Source organism: Siphateles boraxobius, unplaced genomic scaffold (assembly GCF_051911475.1).
Source record: "Siphateles boraxobius isolate OS27281-9 unplaced genomic scaffold, OSU_SipBor_1 13, whole genome shotgun sequence".
NCBI lineage: Eukaryota > Metazoa > Chordata > Actinopteri > Cypriniformes > Leuciscidae > Siphateles > Siphateles boraxobius.
The window spans coordinates 8,349,914-8,372,818 of record NW_027508733.1 but is presented as its reverse complement, the minus strand read 5'-3'; the positions used below and the strand labels follow the sequence as shown (position 1 = coordinate 8,372,818).

Genomic DNA, 22,905 nt, shown 5'->3' with positions numbered 1-22,905 from the left:
CTGTCTGTTTTAGTGTTTCTTACTTTCTATGGTGTTTCTTCTGTCTTATGAGTTTCTGTAAAGTGTCTTTGAGTACTTAGAAAAGCGCTTACAAATTAACCCTCTGGGGACCAAGGGTTTTTTGGGGCCCTTGGGATGTTTTGACATGCACTGAAAAAAAAAGCATTTGTGCTTTTTTCAGTTATTTATTAACATGTTAATGGCAAAGGTGTAAATTCACTCTATATAGCACAAACGGGGCTACCATAATCTGTGAGCAACATGTATGTACATGTTTGTATTTTTGAGAGAATATTATTTATGCATGGTTATTGAAAAACTTAAAAATAAACGTTTCTGAAATAAAGCCACAAAACACATATTGATTATTTCTTCACAAGACTTTTGAAAATTGTATCACATAGTCTAGAATATTTGCTCCAAAACTATGTGAGAATCATCCTGACTACTCATTCAGATAAGTCAATAAAGTCTTTTATAATGTGTATGATGTGTTTAGTGTGAGAAAGCTTTATGCAAGGAGGCGTGATCTCTCATTAATATGTATGGAATTTCACACCTGAGAAAGACAAAGACCCTCCCATAATAGCCCTATTAGGTGCTATCAGGCCCCATTACGAGGAGCCTTGCACAAAGAATGAGGAGATTTAAAAAAGAATGGCTTTTAGATTGTTTGGATTTATTTACAACACAACATAATCCAAAGATACACAACAAAGGTCAAAAAAGCACAGTAGTAAACACACTGATCTAAATACAGAGGCTTGCACAGTCACACAGCATTGTCCCATTCCTGAAACATAGTACATACCTGTCATTTCCAAGGTGTTTGATTTTTCATTACAGTCTCATGTGAATGTTGATGTCAGCAGGACTGATATCAAGAGAAACTATACGGCTGCACGACTTTGGGCATGCATTGTAGATTTTTCTGGTTAAAATAGCTTTTTATATATATATATATATATATATATATATATATATATATATATATATATATATATATACACACACACACTGCTTAGAATTAGAAGAGAACACACCCATGCTAAAGTTGACTAAAAAGAGGAATAAAAAAATCTTAAAGGATTAGTTCACTTTTAAAAAAAAACTTTTGCTGATAATTTACTCACCCCCATGTCATCCAAGATGTCCATGTCTTTCTTTCTTCAGTCGAAAAGAAATTAAGGTTTTTGATGAAAACATTACAGGATTTTTCTCCATATAATGGACTTCCATGGGAACCAGACGGTTCAAGGTCCAAAAGACAGTTTCAGTGCAGCTTCAAAGGGCTTTAAACGACACCAGACGATGAATAAGGGTCTTATCTAGCGAAACGATCGGTCATTTCAAAAATAAATAGAAAAGTTGAAGTTTAAAAAGCACAAATGATACACGTTCGTGACTCTCCGGTTCGAACTCGTTCATCAAAATGAACAAATCTTTCATTCAACTAACGAAATGACTCGAAAAAAGATTTGTGTTGGTGTTACTTTAAGAATTTCCACAACAAATTATTTAAATTCTTTACTTTGATCTTGATTCATTTTCATTGAAATTGCTAGACATTTATTAGTCAAGTAAAACAATTTACTGAAATAACTGTAACTGAAAAATTGTGTTAACTTGACAAATTTCTTGTTGAAACATACCTATTGTAACGGGACGAGAAGACGAGAGACGTGCGAATCCATATGCAAGGCTTTATTCCAAAATACAGGCTAGGTCAATAAACAGCAAACAGGTATGGCAGAGGCATGACACAGAGTAATCCTTAGGGCAAGCGTGGGTAGACGACCGACAAACAATATCCAACAGGGGCAAGGCAAAGAGAGACAATCCAGGGAAATAGCAATAATCCAAACGAGGTACAAACAGTCCAAAGGGCTAGGCTAAGGGTGAATCCAGGAAACAGGTGTGGCGGGTGGCTGGTATTACAGGTAAAGAAAATTTAGACTACGCCACCCGGGGAATTGCGCCCCGGGAAATATAGACAACACTCAAATTATTATTCTTAGGTCACTCAGGTTCATGTCCCTAATAAAGGTAGGCAGAGACTTGGATATGTAAATTGTACAAAAGTTTTATTTATACAAAATTTAATTTAAAGCAGCAGAATAAGTCACATTTGAAAAGAGGCGACTTGGAGCATCACTGGCAAGGTTTTCAGTAACAAACACACATTCAAATAAACAAGGACATACACATTGAAATAAATGAAAAGACACACAAACTGGCAGGGCTGAGGTAGACCACAGGCAGAGGAATCACTAAACTAATTCACCGAAAGCACACTCACAACACCCCAAAGACTTCAAAAGTGTCACTGCAAACATTCGGAGAAAACACCACCACCAAAAGAGATCCTCAACCCATGGAACCTCAGCACCTGAAATGAAATCACAAAATGAAAAGAAAAACACAATTAATGACAAACTTCACAAATACTAACTGCAATAAACCACAGTTGGATGGTATTTATGGTAAAATAGTGAGCAGATAGTAATAATATCAATCAGACAATCACAAATATCATACAAAGGTGTAAATAATGAAAAGAAAACAAACAGATAACTCAATGCCTGCAATGGGCTCACAAGCAGATGGTAGTGCTCCGAGTTGAGCACTAATAACGTTAAGCGTCCGCCTCAAATTCAGCACACAAAGTAGCGTTAGCTCAATATATGAAGTAGGGGCTAAAACCAGACAGCAACGATCCCCTTCATCAGTGGGGTGACACGATCTTCTCACAGATGGCACGAGAAAGCAACAAGTTGTTAAATGTGAACTGTAGCAACAGCAGAAAAGGCAAAAGCCAGAACCGATTATCGCACCAGCAGGCAAAACAAAACGCCCGTACGAGAGGGAAAATCCTAAGCCAATGCAGAGAAAAACATCACTAAGATTTATGCCTCAATTGTTAAATTTTCAGCTCGTAACTACAGTTGTATGCACAACAACACTTACCGGAAGGGGATGATGCGTTCACATAATGTGTTTATCCTTTCACAGGCACGGATACTCAAAATCATGCAATCCGCTGTTCAGCTGGACTACAGGGACACTGCACATAACTTAACACAATCAGCCGATCCTAAACCCCCGAATGAAAACAAACAATATGCTTCCCACAAACAGTTCGCACATACCTGAAAGGCGAGCAGCCAGCGAATGCACCCATCGCAACAAGCCGAGGGAAGCCGGAGAGGAAAGACAGGCTAAACAACAGTAATCGTCAGTCCCATACATACAAGAAACTAAAAACAAAAAGAACTATATACACTAACACACATACCTACAGACAGCTACTGTCAACAACAGAAGGGGAGGAGCCGGACGTGACGCATCTCAGGCCATAACCAACCATCTCTTAAATAGTGGATACTCCTTTCTGATTGGTGCTCACAACCGTCAATCAACACCACTCATCTCATTCATTCGGTTACACAGGCAAGAATCATAACAAAGGACAAGGCAAGACTAAGGTCAATGGATGGGCTTGGTAGAGAAGCTAACACTAGGGGAGTGCTAAACGCAAAACAATACTCGGCATCAGGGAGAGAAAGTCCAAGGCTTATAACGAGTGTGAGATAGTGTGTGATAGTTCTCAGGTGTGAGCATGATTAGTGGAATCAGCTGTGTGAGTTGTCAATGCAATGAATGATGGGGATTGTAGTGAAGTGCAAGAGTCCATGCTGTGAGTGGGTGACCTCTGGTGGTGATTGAACGGAAGTGTATGGACCAGATTCATGACACCTATAGAGTGGATTCAGCCTTTAAAAAAAGTCTGAAGTTCACTCAAGTATTACTTCCTAGTCTAATAAACAAATTTGTTAACAAATTATTGTTTTTTTCTGTTTCTTTCGACCAATGACATATTTGATTGTTGACTTTGTAAGGGTGGGTTTCTTGCAGGTGTTCAGGCTGCAAGACTGCAGAATGACTAAAGAAACGTTGTCAGCAAGATGGTAGAAAACTGTTACTTATACCAACGACGGAAATAAGTGCAGTTACATAGCATAATATGTTGGAGAGCGTTGCTATATAGAGTGAAAATATTGTATTAAAATAGGTAGCACTTCAAATTCAATACCAAATCAAAATTAGTTAGCACATCCTTTGTAATTGAAAAGGTTAAATGACAAAATATGGTTATGGTTCATTTAAAATAATTACAAAATAGATGTATGAGATGATGATAACTTATATACCATTAGTTGTACCCAGCATATATGTATGAACATATTATGCCAATTTTATCGTCTCTTAATTGGCTGCCGGTGCGTTACAGAGTTGACATGAAAATACTGATGTTTGTCTTTAAATCACCTTCTTATTTGTCCGAACTGGTAAATGTTAATATACCTGGGAGGTGTCTAAGGTCCATGAGTAACTATAATCTATCCTAGCCACGCTCACGCTTAAAGTCCCTGTAAAGTCAAAATTAAGCATGTGTTCTGAGTTTGTCACACCACAGAAAAATGTGTTATTAGCCACCCAGCCAAATTTGAGTGATAAAAAAAAGCCGGCAAGTACATAAAATAAGCTATCAAAATCTTGAAAAAATGAGCATTATTCTCTGCTCTCAAACGCTGGGGGCGTGTCCGCTGGCTGCGCTGAAACCACGCCCACTCACGGGAAAGCAGCTGCTGACAGTGATATTAGGTGATACTGCTTTCGGGACGGGGAGATGAAGGCCGAGGCGGGAGATAGTCGGTTCGGCCCCATTCACCAGTAACAGCCGATTATCAGTGAACCCCAGTTGTCTCCGACGAAAGTTTATAAAACTATCCCGTGTAAAATGATCAATACAGAGGCGGGTGTTGGCGGTGATCCTCAGCTCTCCATCAAGGTTGGCTCTTCACAAAATTAATCCACCTCTTCTTGATGTGATCGTTTTTAGGAAATTTAAATAAAGACACCGGTCTGTTTTGTACATGATCACATCCAGGTAGTAGGCCTACGCATTTCCGTGTCGAAGGCATAGCTAGCTAGCAAACTGTAGGCTGTAGCAACTAATAGTACTGACAGTAACTCGCGACAGTAACTCGCGCCAAACTGATGCGAATGTGCTCGTTAGGGGAGGGGCCAGCCTCAGTGGCCCCACTGCGTCATCAAGTAGGGGCGTGTCCAGGAGCTCAGGGGCTCCAGTGCGTCATCGAGACCCGTTTTAGCCCCGCCTAAAAAATCCGGAAAATAGCAATGGTGAAAAACTGTTTAACGGTCTAACTCCACATTTCAGTACTTCACAGTTCACAGTCTTTGTAATATGTTTTAGCAATACATTTCTAACATTTATAATGTGTTTAGAATTTTTTTTTTTAGAATTGCCTTTACAGGGACTTTAAAGTCTAGAGGTGACCGCGCTTTCGCTGTTGTCGGTCCTAGGCTGTGGAATAGCCTCCCTGTCTCTTTGAGATCTTTATCCTCTTTATATGAGTTCAAACGCAAACTAAAGGTGTATCTTTTGGAGCGTGCATTCCTCTAAATTTAAATTTATCTATGTTATTATTCTGCAGTCTGAATGATCATTTTTAATGATATTTATGCTATGTGAAGCACAGTGGTCAACTTATGTTGTGTTTACTTGTGCTATATAAATAAAGGAAAGAAAGAAATATGTAAAATGTAACCAGCGAGAGAGAGAGAGAGAGAGAGAGAGAGAGAGAGAGAGAGAGAGAGAGAGAGAGAGAGAGAGAGCCTCAAGATTGGGAGCCAGAGTATCAGAAGAAAGACAGAGCATAAAAAGAGACAGAACAATAGTTACAATCTTCTTTTATCCCTTCCGTGACCACATGATTAAAACCCAAATGTGAGATGTTCAAACGGACCCCGAAGTACACACATCTTGATTAAGGCACTATTAGCCCCTCATGGTCATTGGGGTAAGAAAGAGGGGGTGTAAAACAGTAATGCAAATGTCTTTGTTCAATTATTTTCAATCCTACAAATTGTAAATCCTGTAAACGTTCGAAAATGGTGAAAAAAAACCCATTAAAAACAATGTATTATAAACTTTTTTTATAAATACTGCTGAAACTTGGCCCTGGTTTGTCCTCATGGATGAGGTGTTAGGACAGAGCCACTCCACCAACCGCCCTGTCCTCATTACCTCCATCCCTGAGGACAGACCAGGGCCGAGTTCAGCAGTGTGCGACAAAGAAGAGGAGGAGCAGCAGCACCAGCACCAGCGTCAGCACCAGCAGGAGCATCATCACCAGCACCACAAAGAAGGCGAGACAGAGAGGACGAGTTAATGTAATGAAATATGAAAAGAAAACATACATAGGCAAACATATATATATATATATATATGTTTGGGAGTGGAGCATGCGGTATCAGCCTTCGAGGAGGCTGATTGCCATGCACTGCAGCATTGTGAGAAGCTTCAGATTCGCATGCTCCTCTCCCACCTGGCTCTTTTTGAGGAAAGTGTCTCTCCTCACGGGACCGTTCTGCCAACCCGGGGCGCAGCGGTTTCCAGCGAGCTTCTGGTGCAGTGTCAACTCGACATTGTGTCAGACTCGCACCCTCTGAGGGGGGTTCAAAAACAGTCAGTTCCGTATGTTTCAGGTATGTTTCTCACCATGAGGGTGAGTAATTACTGACAGAATTTTCATTTTTGGGTGAACTATCCCTTTAACACTAGAACGGCCACGACAGTCATTTTGACCGTTTTGAATTTTGCAATAACTTTGTTGAAAAAATAAATAAAATCCTGCTGGTACCTGACTTTTCCTAAAAGTGTCTGTATTTTCATTTAAAATGTTTTTTTTTATATAAATTACACATAAGGCAAAAAAACAAATGAACATATTTACCTATTTCGGCCATAGACGGTCATATTGACCGCACTGAATTTCGCGGTATTCTTTTGTTACATTTCTCGCGGTTGACCTTTGTCTATTAGGAAATAATCAGAAGATTCAATTGCAAAATGACAGATATGTTTATTGAGAGCTGGTCAGATGCTGGGAGAGTTAAGGTGTGTAAATGTCCGGTATGAAGCCCTTGGCAGCACAGGGACGCTGCGTGAAGAACCAGGAGTGCTGAACACGGGATGGAACACGGATACAGGCAGGGAACAAACACGCAGGAAAAATCCACAACGATCTGACAAAGACTAGGCGACAACAGTAGGCTAACACTAAAAAGGGTCGAATCGCTGATCAGTTGCAGCTGGCGCGTTGATCAGAGCGGGCGTGCTGATCAGCTGCAATGATCAGCGACCACGCGCGCACACACACACACAACAAGACGAGAAAGGAGACAGCGAATTCAGAATCATAAACGGTGACATTGTCTCACTCACTGTCAAAATAATATCTAAATAAGATACTTTTAGTTGTTATTATCTTGTTCTGAGTTATGTTGAATGGATAGGCCTATGGAAATATAGCTATCTGTTGTGAATATGCGATAATTACGGGCTACTGATATTATTATTTATAAATGTATAATTCAACTTTTTTAAATGTACAGTTTGGTGTTGTTTTGTTTTTAGAAGATATCCTAATACAATAAATGCATTAATCTCTCAATTGGGTATTTATCATTAAAGATATAGAGTTTGCAATCTAACGGTCAAAATGACCGCTTGTGGCAGTTCTAGTAGTTATGGAATTCTGGCACTTCTAGTGTTAAGAGCAAGTGGTTTTCAAACTGTGGTAAATCATACCACTGTGCAAAAAACATCTGAAATGTGAATTTTATTTTAACATGTTCTACATCTAATTTCAGAACTACAATTTTATTATAGCTTTGCCCTTAAATGCATACCTCAGGCCTTTAGTGACCCGGGATGTTATTCACTACCCTCCTCCATTTTTTAAAAGTCAGACATAGACCTTCTTAGTATTCCTCAATCAATTCATTATAAAAAATATAACAAGAAAAAAAAAAAGATAAATGTTTCCCATTCATTTTTTGGTAAAAATCATACAGGGTCGCTAGCGACCTGAGGTTTGTATTTGTATTTTTTTGTATTTGTATTTGTATGTATTTTTAAGTATATTTCTGCACAACAAAAATGTAATCATTGATGACTGAATTAGAGCAATTCTCCTTTGTCACAAGGTGGCGATGTCTGATACACATTGAAGTGACGTTACCACAGGCAGAAAACAAAATAAAAGGAAGTATCATCAGCAAAACTTAAAATAGCTCAGTGATTTATTGCAGAGTACTGAATGCAATCAAATATTACTCACTGTCATTTGATGATGGATCTGGTGAAGAAGCTGTCAATGATCCAAGTATTGATTTTGAAGACGTTGAAAATTATAGTTTTGAGAATATGTTTGAGATGGCGAATATGAGCTAGATGTTGAATGTACTGGGAAATGAGCTCTGATGAGGGAAGTGATGATGGTATAAAACATCTGCTCAAACTGAACCCTTCCAAGCTCCAAAAGGCAACACAATATGCTTTATTTTATTCTTCTGTAATTGTTACTCGAATATCAGGAGAGTAATAATACATTTAAAATTTAAAATTAAATTGTTCACTTTTGGTAAATGTATTGTTTAGTTCACTGTTTTGAGAAGCTTGTGGACATAGTGGCGGGTAGTTTTTACAAGTAGTTTTTGGATCATCACCCCCCACTCTAGAGCCTTGCCCCCCCTTGCCCCCCTGTAGATCCGCCCGGAGTAGACTAAGTAACAGAGTTAGTGAAGTTATTATATTTCAATGCAATGCTATTTGTTCACAACTAAATCAAACTAATGAGCAACACAATTTCAGACTCAACGATATCTCATGAGAGCAGCAAAAGCAAAACAGAGACAGAAGTAAAATATCCTGCCGAGAATAAATGTGAACTAAGAGGTTTGAGGTATTGTCCCGTTTGAATTCTAACATGTAGCCTACTCCAGTAGACATGGTATTTGGTCATCGTTTTTTTGGGACATTTGCATACACGGCATTCTTTGATTTCTGTAAGAAAAAAAGACAGTCATTCAGGAGCCTGTTGATGCAACAGTTAAAAAACATTAAAAGTAATATAAATCTGCTTCAAATTCACTCAGAGTGAATATTAACTGCAGACCTACATTTACAAGAGCTTCTTTAAAGGTGCTCTAAGCGATGTCACGCGTTTTTTAGGCCAAAACTTTTTTTGTCACATACAGCAAACATCTCCTCACTATCCGCTGGCTGCCTGTCCCCTGAACACACTGTAAAGAAACGTGATCTCTGTAGACAGCCCAGGCTCCACACACAGCAACAAAAACAAACTGCGGCGACCCGCTCCCCGAAACATGACAAACAGTTCCAGCCAATCACCGACAAGAAGGACTTGGGGGCGGGGTTTGGGGGGTTAGTGCGCGGATGAGGAGGAGGGAGGGTCTAGCTAGCCTCTGTTTTGTTTGACAATACTTTAAACGTCAACAAGAAGTGACGTCACCCGACATCGCTTAGAGAACCTTTAAGGTTCAGTAAAATAATTTATTTGATATAGCTTAAATCATCTGTAAAATTATATAGCTGTATAGCCATTATAGTTTAAAAATCCCAGTCCTGAAACTAAGTAGTAGAACTGAACATAATTTGAGGAACAGAGGTTGCCCTCCATTTTTACTCCAAAAGTAAAATTGGAGCCAAGTTGTGGCGGATGACTGTTTTTGTCCCCATGCATGGGTACGGATCATTTGCATAAAGCTGATCACTTACCAACAGCCACTGTCCCGTATCGGCGCAAGTCATCAGGTTATTCAAATGTATGATGTCTGATCGCAATACTCTGATAATCAACCTTGTAGCTATAGTGTAATATTCAGTGCTCTACATCAACAAAAGTCTTATTTACAAATTAATCTGCAACACTTAAATGTAGTGCACGGAAAGGATACTTTGTGATTTTGTCTATTGTAATAACAAATATGAAAATATTGAAAATATGCTGAAATGTTTGGAAAAAAGTTGCATTATTGATGATCAGATAGTAACCTACTAGAGTTTTGAAACTATACCAAGCGAATAAAAAAACTGTAATAACTAACTGTAATATTTTTTTTGTTAATTTAGTACTGAGTGATTTATGAAAACTATTATGTCGTGTAATATTTGGGGAGCAGCGGTCTAACGAGAAAAGGTAGCCTAACTGAAGCCACATTCAGTGAGACGAGTGCATGAAGAAAGTGTTATGACCTTTTCAAAGTTTCATATAGCGTAATCAGATGAGATCCCCGTGTGAGTGTGAGTCACATGTTAACATGGTCAAATTTCCATAATAGGCTAATAATAGGCCTAAAAGCTTAATTGAATATCAAGATGCTTTTTTTCTCATTGTGATTTAGCTTAACTATAGCTACACTGTCACATTGGTTAGGCCTATATTATTGGACATGTTCGAATCAATAAGAATGACTTTATAGGCGTTTTTTGTTTGTTGGTTAAGCATACCTTTGCCCTTTTACAAACTCACAATACCAACATTATGTATTAAGAACAATTGTTTTTTTGGCATATTCGTATTTCTTTCTTTCTTTTTTCTTTTTTTTTTTGGAAACTTGCAATGCAAATATAGTACCAAACAAATATAGGCTATAAACAAATTTTTATTTAGGCTACCTCTCTTTCCATGAGCTGGGCTAAGCAAGGTGAAACACACATACACAACAAATGCCCCTAAAACATTTTAACATGCTCATTACTCAATAATTAATAGTTAGTTTTTCAAGAGTACAGTTTTTTTTCCTCCCTATGATAGTGCTCCACCAATCAGAGAGGTTCCTGAATCGATTTTTTTGATTGGTTAAAATGTTGTGTTTTTCCGTGGGTGCTCAAGCTCGAATGAAAGGGATGAATGGTGACTGAGGCTGACATACTGCCTAAAACAAACTCATACGGATTTGTAACAATACCATAAGTAAATGAAATAGTATAGGCTATTATTGAATATAGTAATATTTTTTTTATTGAGTAAAAATACAATATTCTGTCCATGCTAATAAATTTGATTAGTGCAAATAAATTTATAGCCTATGTTTGCAAAATGGAAGTACTGTATGTCAGTATTTACGCTGAGGTTGTGAACAGTACATTTTTTTTTTTTTGGAGCCGTTCTCTGAAGGTGATAATGATCAAGGTTGACCACCTTGATGAATGATCTTACCTTTTGTCGTGTTGTTGGTTCACACAATGCTGAATCCGTTGTGTCTTCCTCCTGGGTCTGAACTGCATTAACGGTAATCACCGATGCGTTAAAACAACAACATTTTTAATATTAAATAGAACGTTGTGCCTTAAAAAGATACCTATTTCAACATAGTCATTAATTGCTTGCTCTTCTGACCTGTTTTTCTACAGTTCTTGCAGATGGAGCACATCACAACTACAGCAACAATCAACAGAGATCCAGCAGCAGAAGCAGAGATCAACACTATGTGAAACAAAGGTAGGCCTTGATCTACATTATAAAGGACAAAATGAGCCATTAGTGTGAGTGAATCTGTCCGTCTGATCTGCAACAAACAAACATCAGCATAAAACAACATTAATATCATCATACCTGCACATGTGTGACAGAGTGTGTTGATGTCCAGATGTGTGGTCTGGTTGCTGATGGGATTGTTCAGCACACAGCTGTAGGTGTTTTTATCCTGATATTCCACCTCCAGAGGTAGAGAGAGACTGATGCTGAGATCACACACACTGATGCTGGACAATACACTCATTCCTCTGTACCAGGAGAGAGACACATCACTCAAACTCAACACTGATGAACACACCAATGAACAATTTGATGATGATGATGATGAAGAACATTGTGAAGAGTTACTGATGATGACAGGAACGGGCAGGCGAGCTGAGAAAGATGGCAGAATAACATAAGTCTGGGTAAATCTAGTCAACAATCGTATTTGCAGTACAGTGTGATGTCACATGCAGCATGGTTGCAGTAAAGATTTAAAAAAGCAGGATTCCCGCTTTGCGCCATGTTGATGATAAACTGGATGTAATTTAAGTTCCCTTTCGTAGTCACTACGAGTTACGTCGTGACGACGAATGGGGTTTCGCTTAGAAAGCCTATCCACTTCGAGAATATAAAACGAACCAATGGCAAGAAAATACCATGGGTCTGCTGAATTTGCAAAGCGTAACTCCACCCCACCTCGTGGGTATATAAGGAAGTACGCTGGCAACATGCAGTTATGTTTTCGCTTCGGAGCCAAGAGCATTCTTCACTCCACAAGCCATTCTGAGATCATCTCTCTTCACTCTTCGAGACGAGCTTTTTTCCAGGTGTTGGTGTGACGGTGATTCCCAGCGAGTGTCACATTGCCTGCTGATCTGTTTAGTGGTTTGCCAGTCGTGTGTTTCTCTCTGGTCACATCAGCATCCCTCTCACAAAAGAGCTTGCACGTGGCATGTCCTTTTAAAGATGTTTAGCCTGTGTATTTCTGGGTGCGTGTTTGGGCTTAGATCATCTCATTGCGGGAACATGACCTCACTAGCGAGAGTCCCCTCCTCCTCCACACCCCAATCTATTTTCTCCACAAGAGGAAATACTTTGGCTGGTGGCCAGGGTGACCTGAGGCAGCTGATGTGGAACAACACGACAAATTCTCCTCAGTCCTCACACACCTCTTTCACATTGCAACCTGAAATCATATTTATCGCCGCATCACAAGGTGGGCTGGAGTGGGCTGGAGTCCTCTGGAGATGAGGATTTGGCTGTGCTGCCGCCTTCGGATGTGCCAGCATTGCCCGAGTCTGATCCAGAGTTGACAGCCATGCTTGCCCGGGCAGCCGCGAGCATCGGGCTTGTGTGGAACCTTCCGCCATGTCCCGACTGCTCAAGGCTTGATGATTGGTTTTTGGGGCCGGCTTGTTCCTTTCTTCGGCCCTCAATTCCTTTCTTCCCGGACGTGCATGAGATTGTGGGAGTCTCCCTTGACTTTCGCGACTGCTCAGCGGCCTCTTCCGCCTTCTCTGCCCTAGCAGAGGCCGCGGCCAAGGGTAAACTGGGGTTCCCCCCATGGAGTGTTCTGTGGCAACACATCTGTGTCCCCACAACGCCTCCACCTGGCGTGACAACTCTAAGCACCCCTCCAATGCTTGTGTGTTTTTGTCTACTCTGGTGTCAAAGACCTATAGAGCTACGGGGCAGGCTGCCGTCTCACTGCATGCTATGGCCATCCTTCAGGTCTACCAGGCCAGGGTGTCAACTGATATGCACAAGGTAGGGCTGATTCAGGGCTCGTGCTAGAGCTGCGTGCCGCCACCGACCTTGCTCTACGAGCAACTTGGGTGACCACACGTTCCATGGGTCAGGTGATGTCCACATACGTGGTCCAGGAAAGACATCTCTGGCTTAACCTGGTTGATGTGTGCGAGGCTGAGCGAACCCGCTTCCTCAACTCCCCCATATCCCAGGCTGGCCTCTTCGGCGGCTCGGCCGAGGACTCTGCCCAACAGTTCTCGGCCGCCCAGAAGCAGACTGAGGCTATAAAACATATTCTGCCCCGACGGCCTGCTGCTGCCTCCACCCAGCCATCGGCACAGAATCCTTTGAAAGTCGCTTTGGATAAAAGTGTCTGCTAAATGATTAAATGTAAATGTTTTGGAATGGAGCTGAATAAACACTGAACTGACTTCAGTTGAGCAATGACAGTTCTTTTTTCTTTTTAGAGCTGCTGTACAGCCGAAATATATGTGTTTATCACTGTAAATCTGCTTTGAAACAATCTGTTTGACATAAAGCACAATAAAAATAAAGATGTAATTTCCATTTGTCCCTTCTTTTCTCAAAAAACACTGTGACTGTGAAATACTTACAATAGAAGTCAATTGGGCCCAGTAAATGTTAAAATGCTTTTGCATTAATAAAAAATAGCAGTGTTAACATAAGTTTAGTGAAAAACCCTTTTTCCGAATATTCCTTAAATAAAATAAGAATTTGTGAACATTTGGACAAATGATCTCTACTCACCATAGACAGAAACACTGAATGTTTTTGATGACAGTATTCCTCCAATTATCTTCACTTCATAATCTCCAGTATGTTCAGTTCTGGTGTTTGTGATGGTCAGAGATCCAGTTTGATCGTCCAGCTTCAGTCTGTCTCTGAATCTCCCATCAAGAACATCATGTGGGGACAAGATTTTGTTCTTTTTTTTAATTTTAGCAATGATAGATTTTTCAGCTCCAAATTTCCATAGTATGTCGTCGTCTTCATGTATTTCAGTAACATCAGTGTGTAGAGTGACAGAATCTCCCTCCATCACTGACACTGAATCACCAAACACACCTGATGGACAAACAGATTTACACAGATTAAGGTTTCTGATGATTTAGTCTGAATTTAGCAAATGAAAGGTAAAATACATGAACAGGATATGGAATTCTTATTGCTATTGTCAATGCCTTGATATTTAGGTATATTGGACATTTAGATCAGTAGATAAAACAGGGTTCCTGCACTTTTTGACTAATGAATTTATTTTACTTTTGTTGTTCATTTTTACTACCCAATAATTTTTTAAAATAATTTTAGAGAGGATTTGCCTTTGTAATCCTTGAAATTAAGATAATTAAAACCCTCAAAAAATGGCATAAGCTGTGAAAGTGGCTTAATGAAGGATTCACTCTCTGTCTCCACTGGTTGAATTTGCATTCACTGTAACAATTCCCATTATTTTACATGACTTTTAACTTCTATGAAGAATTTTACTGATATTAAGCCAAATATAGATCAATATTCTCAACTTACCAGTAAGACTCCACCAGCCCAAATTGAACAAAACAAACACATAAAACATTTTCTTCAATTGTTCAGTGAAAAGTCGGATCTAATAAGACTATCTGCTGAAAGCAATCAAGCTTGTGTGTGAATCCTCCCACGGTGAGTTTGACCACCCTAGTGGGTCACATGCACAGACTGTGCAACTTTGTACAAGAGTGTTGAATATGTACAATTAGAAGAGTGGAATATTATGTAAATCTTCCTAAATTTCATTTTAAATTAGAGCTTATTGGTTTTATAATTCACTTCAATAAATCTAATAACAATTATTGTGAATGAAAAACTAAAACACAAAATAAAAGTTAATACTATCTGCCATCTCACCTTGTGAAACTCAGCTCATCTGAGTCAAACTGAAACCTGCTGTGGTTGGTGTTCTTTAGAAATGTGGTTTGATCAGTTGGGTGGAAATGGTATTCATTCAGAGTGCGCGTTTAGTTTGTGGGTGAAAAGTTTCTTCCTGTCCTGCTTTTAATTAATCTCATTATTCCCCTTAAAGAACAGCTTTACAGTCAAATAAAAAATACTTAAAGCTGCAGTCCGTAGCTATTTTGGGTAAAAAATTATCCAAAATACATTTGTGAGAAAATACATAACAGTGTTCAAAAATATCTGCTTGCCTTAACTCGATTCAAAGCAGTAAGCTTGTGTAGGGAAGTGGGTTTTGATGGCCCACTTCCTGGACATGGTATGGTCTAAGATGGAAAAAAATTTAAATGATGGCCCAACTCGCAAATGCACTATGGTGCAAAATGATGTTTTTTTTTATAGAGGTGAACCTTATTTACAAGCGAGTTCCAAACTGTACAAAAATAGTCAACTCTTCCACCAGCAAAAATATATTAACTAAACAAAATAAATAAAATAAACAAAAAACTATAAACACGTATCCACGGTTTCACACAGCAAACCATTATTTGATTTGTTCGTGCACCACAACTGCACACTCACTTATCAGCCTACCAAGAGACCCTGAATGAATATTCAGCCACTCTTTTATACTGTTGGCTCCTCCCCTATTGGACCCAACCATTTACCAAAAACCAGGGGGAACATGAAATTTCACAGTGCTTAAGTACTACATAAACTCGCACTAATAAACATTAAACTTTTACTGGATTGTTGCACGCTATGTATGTTATGCGCGCAGTATGTTCTGTCTCGCATTCGCGTTCTAGATTCCGGGAGATTTGAAGTAATTTTGGGCATCAGGGAGACGCTATCAATATCCGGGAGACTCCCGGAACTTCCGGGAGACTTGGGATGTCTGCAATCACAGTGAAAACTGGTGATTCACTCGTTGTAAAATGCAAAAATACTTTGGACTTAGGAGTGGCTACAGAAAAAAAAAAAGACTGCAACCGGCCCATGCGAAAACAAAGAGAAATATCAGAAGGGCATTAAATGTAGTCACGCAATGCTGATGTTGATTATTAACCATTTGAGATCAAAGTATAATTTGCACGGTTCTCTTACGAGAGGTTCTCTCGTACTGCGTAATATCTTACGCTAGGGGAAAACCTCTTTTCCACGAGATATTGAAGCCCAAAAATTATCCTTAATTTTGAATTAATGTAAAACGCGTTACGGCAGCATACAGACATAGGCAAAGGCGGCTTGTGTGCCTATTGGCTGTCCTGCGGCAACTGCAGCAGCCTATCGAGAGAGGCCCTTTGGTGACGGTCCAATGGGGGCGCTTCACGCCCACTGTGTAATCTTCCCGCCGAAGCGGGCGTGGCCTAGCCCTATAAATATAGCTCAATGGGCTTATATCACTGATTTTTCATCTGTTCAGCGAAGCTTACGCATAGCTGGATCCGGAGTGAGAAGCCACGCCGTTGACAAAGCCTTTCTACGGGACGAGCCTCTGCATCTGAAGTCGCTGGCCTTCATCTCGCCGCCTTCAGTCGCCGTCCTGCTACGCTATCCGGCGTCTATATCCTTTACACTCTCCAAAGTTTGTGCTCGCCGTCGCGACTCACACTCTCTCTCTTTATCTAAAAGAGCAGCGTCTTTTTAAAGATGCTTCGTTCCTGTGGCTCGTGCCGAGCCGCACTCAGCGACGGGGACCGCCATTTCATCTGCGTTTCCCGCCTGGGTAAGGATCATGCAGCTCTCGCGCTCACTGCCATCATTGCGAGCTGTTGCCATGGTGACTCTGAGGACTCGCCTGGCATTTTTTGTCCGAGTCTGCACTTCCGCCCGCTGTAGTGCCGCGCCGTAAATGCGGCGTACTCAGCGGGTCCCCGAGCCTTCTCCAGCCCGTGAAAGCTCGCCGGTTCGCCCGCCAGCTTCAACAGCTTCACTCGAGTCGCTCACTGATGGACAACGGCCGCCGCGTATGTAGAGATAGCTGCATCTGTAGAGAAGGCCAGCTGCTCTATCCTGGCGTCGGACAGTGAGGATTGGGCGAGCTCTGTGGACCTCCCCCCGTCTGCCCGCGAGTCGCCAGGGAAACGGGCCAGCATCAAAATCGCGGCTAGCATTCTTTACGTTATAAGAAAGCTACCCCCGCCCCCCGTGGGCATGCGTCACCGGCGAAATGAGGAAAGAGTGTGTTTTAGTCCCGCAGAGGCCGGACCAAACTCCATTTCTCAAACATTTCTCAGCTCCTTTTAGTTTGAGTGGCTGAAAATGTCAATATTGCAGCAGTGAGCCTGTTGTATAACACGCACGCCTGCAAACAAACGCCGACACACACAAAACTGTGATGACATTCTCTTATCTGCTCAAGCTAATGTCGTTTCCCCCAGTGGCTCAGTGGCGAAACCCAAAGCTTTCGCGCGAGAGACCCGTGTTCAATCCCGGCTCTCGCAGCAGATAAAATTTAGTCTCGCCGCGGCCAGACTTCCACCGAAACTTTTCGCTCGTTCAGTTCCAGAAAATGCGACTGTTCCAGTGTATTTTGCAGTAAGCAATTGTGCATTAAATGTAGGGAATGTGCCCACAAACACTACACACTGCATGTACCACGGTTTCTGTAAAACAAAACCAACACAAGACTTCCTAGCCTCCTAGGAAAACGACGGTGTTTAAGTCTCGCCACGGCCAGACTTCCACCGAAACTTTTCGCTCGTTCAGTTCCAGAAAATGCGACTATTCCAGTGTATTTTTCAGTAAGCAAGCCGATACCATGGCCCGCTTGCCTGCACACAAATGCCGTTTCCACGGTGACCCAGATAAATCACATAAGCAGTGTATTTTCTGGTATTTCGGCCACAGCTGATGGTTTTATGAGTGTAATAAAAATGCCCACAAGCCAGTGTTCATTTCTACACACAAGCACAGCCCGCCACAGTGCAGGGCTCGCACAAATAAAATCGACTCATGTCAATTGTGCATTAAATGTAGTGAACGTGCCCACAACTCAGTGCCCACAATCACTACACACCACATGTCCCACGGTTTCTGTAAAAACGAAACCAACACACATACAGTCAAGCTCTGGCCGACGGTGTGTAAAGACTCAAGGGCGGATCTAATCCTTGGGGAATTTGCATATCATAATTAATAATTGGTAATTAATAATTATTCATACATGTTTGGATTAGATCAGTCTTACATGTTAATAAATCTCCCGATAAGGGATGATATGTCATTTTACCTGCATGCATGCATGTGTATCCCTGCAATTAACCACAAGTTGATTGCAATTAATTACACGGACCACGTTCTACAAAACAGGCAAAATTAATTAGCTCAATTGTCAGGATAATATTTGTGGGATCCACAATATCATCCTACTTTATAGGATTTCAGGAAAAGCAATTCTGTGGCCACAAGAATTGGGTTTCCTGCCCTATGAACAAATACTGTTTAAAGTATATTTAATTTGTAAGCTTATAGCTAAGACCTTTCACTTAAGGGACTGGAAAATGAGCAGAGCCAGTAAACAATCAACATGGATATAATGAATTTAATACGGCAGAACTACTTATGTATTTACTACGGTTACATGGGCTATATGTATTTACAAACATAATAAACAAACAAACACGATAAGGCATCGATGAACGAGAAATGCATGGAGATAGAGAGAGAGAAGAAATGTAGAGAGTTGCAGTTATGCAAGAGGGAGTTTAGAAAGACCCGAGGATCTTTCTAAATAGCAAATTCACATAGACAACAGAACTTTGAGAGACAACAAGACTTCAACAAATCTTAAAAGCGTGATCAAACACGGATACTTGCACAGGTAACTCTTTGCATGGCTTGTGAAGAAGCGTGTGTGTCTCTCGGTCCGGCGCGTCACGTGGTCACGTGCGCGTGTTTCTCCTTAAAAGCGAGCGCGCGCTCGTTTAAAGGTCCCTTGTAGATGGATTTGCTGAAGAGATATGTCACGCGGTTTTCTTTTCACTCGTCGATTGGAATTAAACACGGAGACTTATCTAAAACTGGAAAACACAAACTAAACTAGAAACAAATAAAAGAAAGGCGAAGAGCTCGCCCGGAGGCGAGACGTTACATTATGACACGAGGACAAGAGAAGTAAAGACAGAAAGCGGAGGGGGGAAGCGTCATTTATCACCTTGGAGAAATCCAGCCTCTTCCTGTTGGCTTGGACGATTACAGGGTTAGAATTTCACAGGCGGAACTTTGGTTTTATTGCTCTTTGTCTGAGAGAGAGACATTTGAAACCCTAATCTCGTCGGGTGTTTAAGAGCAGAATCTTCACAATTATTATAGTCCTATGTGTCACACAGTTTAAGCAAGATGTGATATAAATGGCTAAATGTGGAACGAAGATTGGAGCTCAGAGAATCCAAACTTGCCTCACATGGAGTTGGTTACTCATAGTTTGCAAAGTTTGAAACCTTATCCCATTAGAGTTTCACAACAACATAGATCAAACACATAAAAGACGAATCGTAAGATGAGATTGGATACATTGTTCGTACAATTCTAAAGGGGATATATAATAGAATATATATATATGAATACAGAATTCATTTCTCCTTCTTAGTTAAATCCAGAGAGAGAGAGAGACACACTTCTCTGACATTCCTGGTGTGGTCGTAAATGCTGTTATCTAAGAACCCCAGGCTCTGACAGTATGTTAAGTTTTGGTTCTTACTGTCCCAAAAAGCTGGTGCACATAGAATCATACATTTTACTGTAATTTCTTGTATCTGATTAATTGCGCTGGACCATGAGAATTAAAACAAGACCAAGAACGATGTATAACAATACTGGGAATAGACAGTTATATGTAAAAATGCATAATGATAAAGTCACAGTTATTCCAATGTGACATGGGCAAATGGACACACATAAAAACACATCGAATATATCTGATTAAATGTCTTTTAAAAAGAGAAGTTTCTTTCTCTTTAGAATCACATTCCAGTCAGTCATAAAAATGTCTCGTAACTGGACACCACGCTCTGTCCTGAGCGGGCTTCACTTGTGGGGGATGCGTGTGTGTGTGTGTGTGTGTGTGTGTGTTAATTTACATTCCAGGCTTTTTTTGGGGTCTTTAGCAGGATGTATTTAGTTATTCAGATTCACTTTTAGTCCAGTCCTTACAGTGTTTTCAGTGCAGTAAATGTGCCCACTGTCCCGCATTCAAACATTCACTCACAGACATGTTAAGCCCCACGGGGCTCGCCCCGCTCGCTCTCTCTCAGCAAACTGCTATAAGGGAAACGAGCGCGGCCGGGCTGCCCGCCGCGATCGGTGCGCCCCCTGCCTCAGTCACTGCAAGCACAGTGTTTACATTACAGCACACCAGAGATCCCCTGTCGCCACTATGTCGCGACCAGAGCCCAGATCTCATTCTGCCCCTAGCTATACATGCAAACGCGTGGGCACAGCTTCCCGGGGTATCAGAATGGGTGCTGAACACTATAAAAAGAGGCTATTCGCTACAGTTCGCTCAACGCCCCCGCCGCTACACGGCACGCGTAGAATCTACAGTAAAAACCGAAGTAGCCCATCTACTTCGAGCCGAAATAGCGACACTATTGAGCAAAGGGGCAATAGAGCCTTTTTCTCAAGCTCAGAGCGAAGGGGGTCTGTACAGCAGATATTTTCTGGTACTGAAAAAAGACGGGGGTCTCAGACCCATTCTAGATCTAAGACAGCTGAACATAGTGCTTTTGAAACGCCAGTTCAGAATGCTCACAACCAGGAAAATCCTCACGCAAATTTGCCAAGGGGACTGGTTATGTCAATAGATCTGAAGGACGCTTACTTCCAGATACAAGTAGCGTCACTTCACAGGCGATTCTTGAGATTCGCCTTCGAGGGCCAGGCATATCAATACACAGTCCTAACGTTCGGCCTGTCTCTTGCACTCCGTACATTTACAATGTGCATGGACGTGGCTCTCGCACCCCTGAGACTTCGGGGCATGCGAGTTTTGAACTACTTGGACGATTGGCTGATTCTAGCTCGATCTCATTCAGAGCTCATTGAACACAGGACCATATTACTCGAGCAACTCGAGAATCTGGGTCTCACAGTTAATTGGGCGAAAAGTTCGCTGTCTCCCAGTCAGGAAATATCCTTCCTGGGCACAGAACTGAACTCACTGTCTATGACAGCGCGACTGTCGCCAGAGCGCAGACTGAACATTCAGCGCATCACAAAATCCTTTCGCTGCGGCACTATAGTCCCGGTCAAGAGGTTTCAGAAAATGATGGGTCTCATGGCCTCAGCATCATTAGTACTCCAGCTGGGTCTGCTTCGCATGCGCCCACTGTAGTTATGGCTAATAGCACGAGTACCGCCTCGAGCTTGGGCCTCCGGCCTGTTTCGCCTCAAGGTCGATCAGAAATGCGTCACAGCTCTGATACCTTGGAGAGCGTCCGAATGGTACCAGTCAGGTGTAAGCCTGGAGACTTCCTTGAGTGTGCAGGTGGTGTCCACGGACGTCTCCACCTCGGGAAGGGGAGCGCTGCACGAGGGCAGACCGTTCTTCGGCCAGTGGTCAGAACGAGAGAAGCTCCTACACATAAACTGTCTAGAAATGATGGCAGTGCGCTGAGGCACCTTTGTCCCCGTATAAAAGGGCACCACGTCTTGGTCCGCTCGGACAACATGTCGGTGGTAGCCTACATAAATCACCAGGGCAGCGCCAGATCCCGAAACCTGTACAGTCTGACGGAACGCCTCCTGGTCTGGGCTCAGCACAATCTGCGCTCACTGAGAGCACCACATGTGCCTGGTCGCCTGAATTTGGGGCCAGACAGACTGTCCAGAAACAATGTTCCAGCAGGAGAATGGTCTCTGCACCCGCAGACGGTCCTTCTGCTGTGGGAGACATTCGGCAGAGCGCAGGTAGACCTGTTTGCGTCCCAAGAGAAAGCTCACTGTCCGAAGTTTTTCTCCAAGAGCAGGGATGCGCTGGCCTATGTCTGGCCCCACTGCCCGCTCTATGCTTTCCCCCCAGTTTCGCTCCTGCCTCAGGTGTTGGAACGAATCAGGGAAAACGGATGCTCAGTGCTCCTTGTGGCTCTGCTCTGGACAAACCAAGCTTGGTTCCCAGTCCTGATGCAGCTGACGAGCACTGCCCCATGGCCAATACCGATGAGGAAAGACCTCCTCTCTCAGACCAAGGGCTGGATTTGGCATCCTCGCCCGGAGCTGTGGTCCCTGCACGCATGGACCATCAACGGGTACCCGCAAATCTCCCCGAGGGAGTGTTAAACACGATCACGCAGGCTAGAGCGCCGTCTACTAGACAACTCTATGCCTCGAAATGGTAAGTGTGTGCTGGCTGGTGCAAAGCCTGAGGCTTTTCACCCCCAGACTGCGGGGTTACGGAAGTGCTCTCCTTCCTTCAAGAGCTGCTGGATAAGGGTAGAACCCCATCCACGCTCAAAGTTTATGTGGCGGCCATAGCTGCGTTTACAAAACCCGCGACTGGCCACTAAATCCCTCAACACACCGTTCAGGGCCCAGGTTATTTCCCTGTCCGCCCTGCCGGTTTATAACGAGAAGATGGACGCGAGCTTCCTTTGCCCAGTCAGGGCATTAAGAGCTTATGTGTCTCGCTCGTCCGTTTGCAGACAGACTGAGCAGCTTTTCGTTTCGTTCAGAGGCCTATCTGCATCAAAACAGAGCCTATCCAGATGGATAGTTGACGCCATAGCGCTGGCATACACGTCAAAAGGCCTTAAATACCCTTTAGGTGTTAGAGCGCATTTTTTACGTT

The 22,905-nt window shown here is 42.0% G+C and overlaps 2 protein-coding genes, 1 long non-coding RNA gene and 1 pseudogene across 5 annotated transcripts in view; 2 read left to right on the top strand and 2 right to left on the bottom strand.

Moving 5' to 3' along the window:
* LOC143736369 (uncharacterized) overlaps positions 1-22,905 on the top strand; it is a 402,538-nt gene that overhangs the window by 124,037 nt on the left and 255,596 nt on the right. The window lies entirely within an intron of this gene.
* The window catches only part of LOC143735331 (ribonuclease-like 3 pseudogene), a 144,394-nt pseudogene that overhangs the window by 33,947 nt on the left and 87,542 nt on the right, over positions 1-22,905 (top strand). The gene's annotated exons all lie outside the window — the stretch shown is intronic.
* On the bottom strand, positions 2,060-3,347 carry LOC143735356 (uncharacterized). Of its 2 annotated transcripts, XR_013203121.1 has the most exons (4): positions 3,296-3,347; positions 3,150-3,218; positions 2,968-3,064; positions 2,060-2,389 (listed from the first exon to the last, which is right to left on the bottom strand). It is a non-coding gene; the product is annotated as an uncharacterized LOC143735356 (long non-coding RNA). The 2 variants fall into 2 exon arrangements; XR_013203120.1 differs by lacking the exon at positions 3,296-3,347 and having other exon boundaries at positions 3,150-3,264.
* LOC143736313 (SLAM family member 5-like) lies at positions 11,436-16,640 on the bottom strand. The gene is made up of 4 exons (XM_077227054.1): positions 16,553-16,640; positions 13,935-14,252; positions 11,511-11,807; positions 11,436-11,458 (listed from the first exon to the last, which is right to left on the bottom strand). Exons 1-4 carry the CDS (start codon positions 16,638-16,640, stop codon positions 11,436-11,438), a joined length of 726 nt encoding a protein of 241 aa, XP_077083169.1.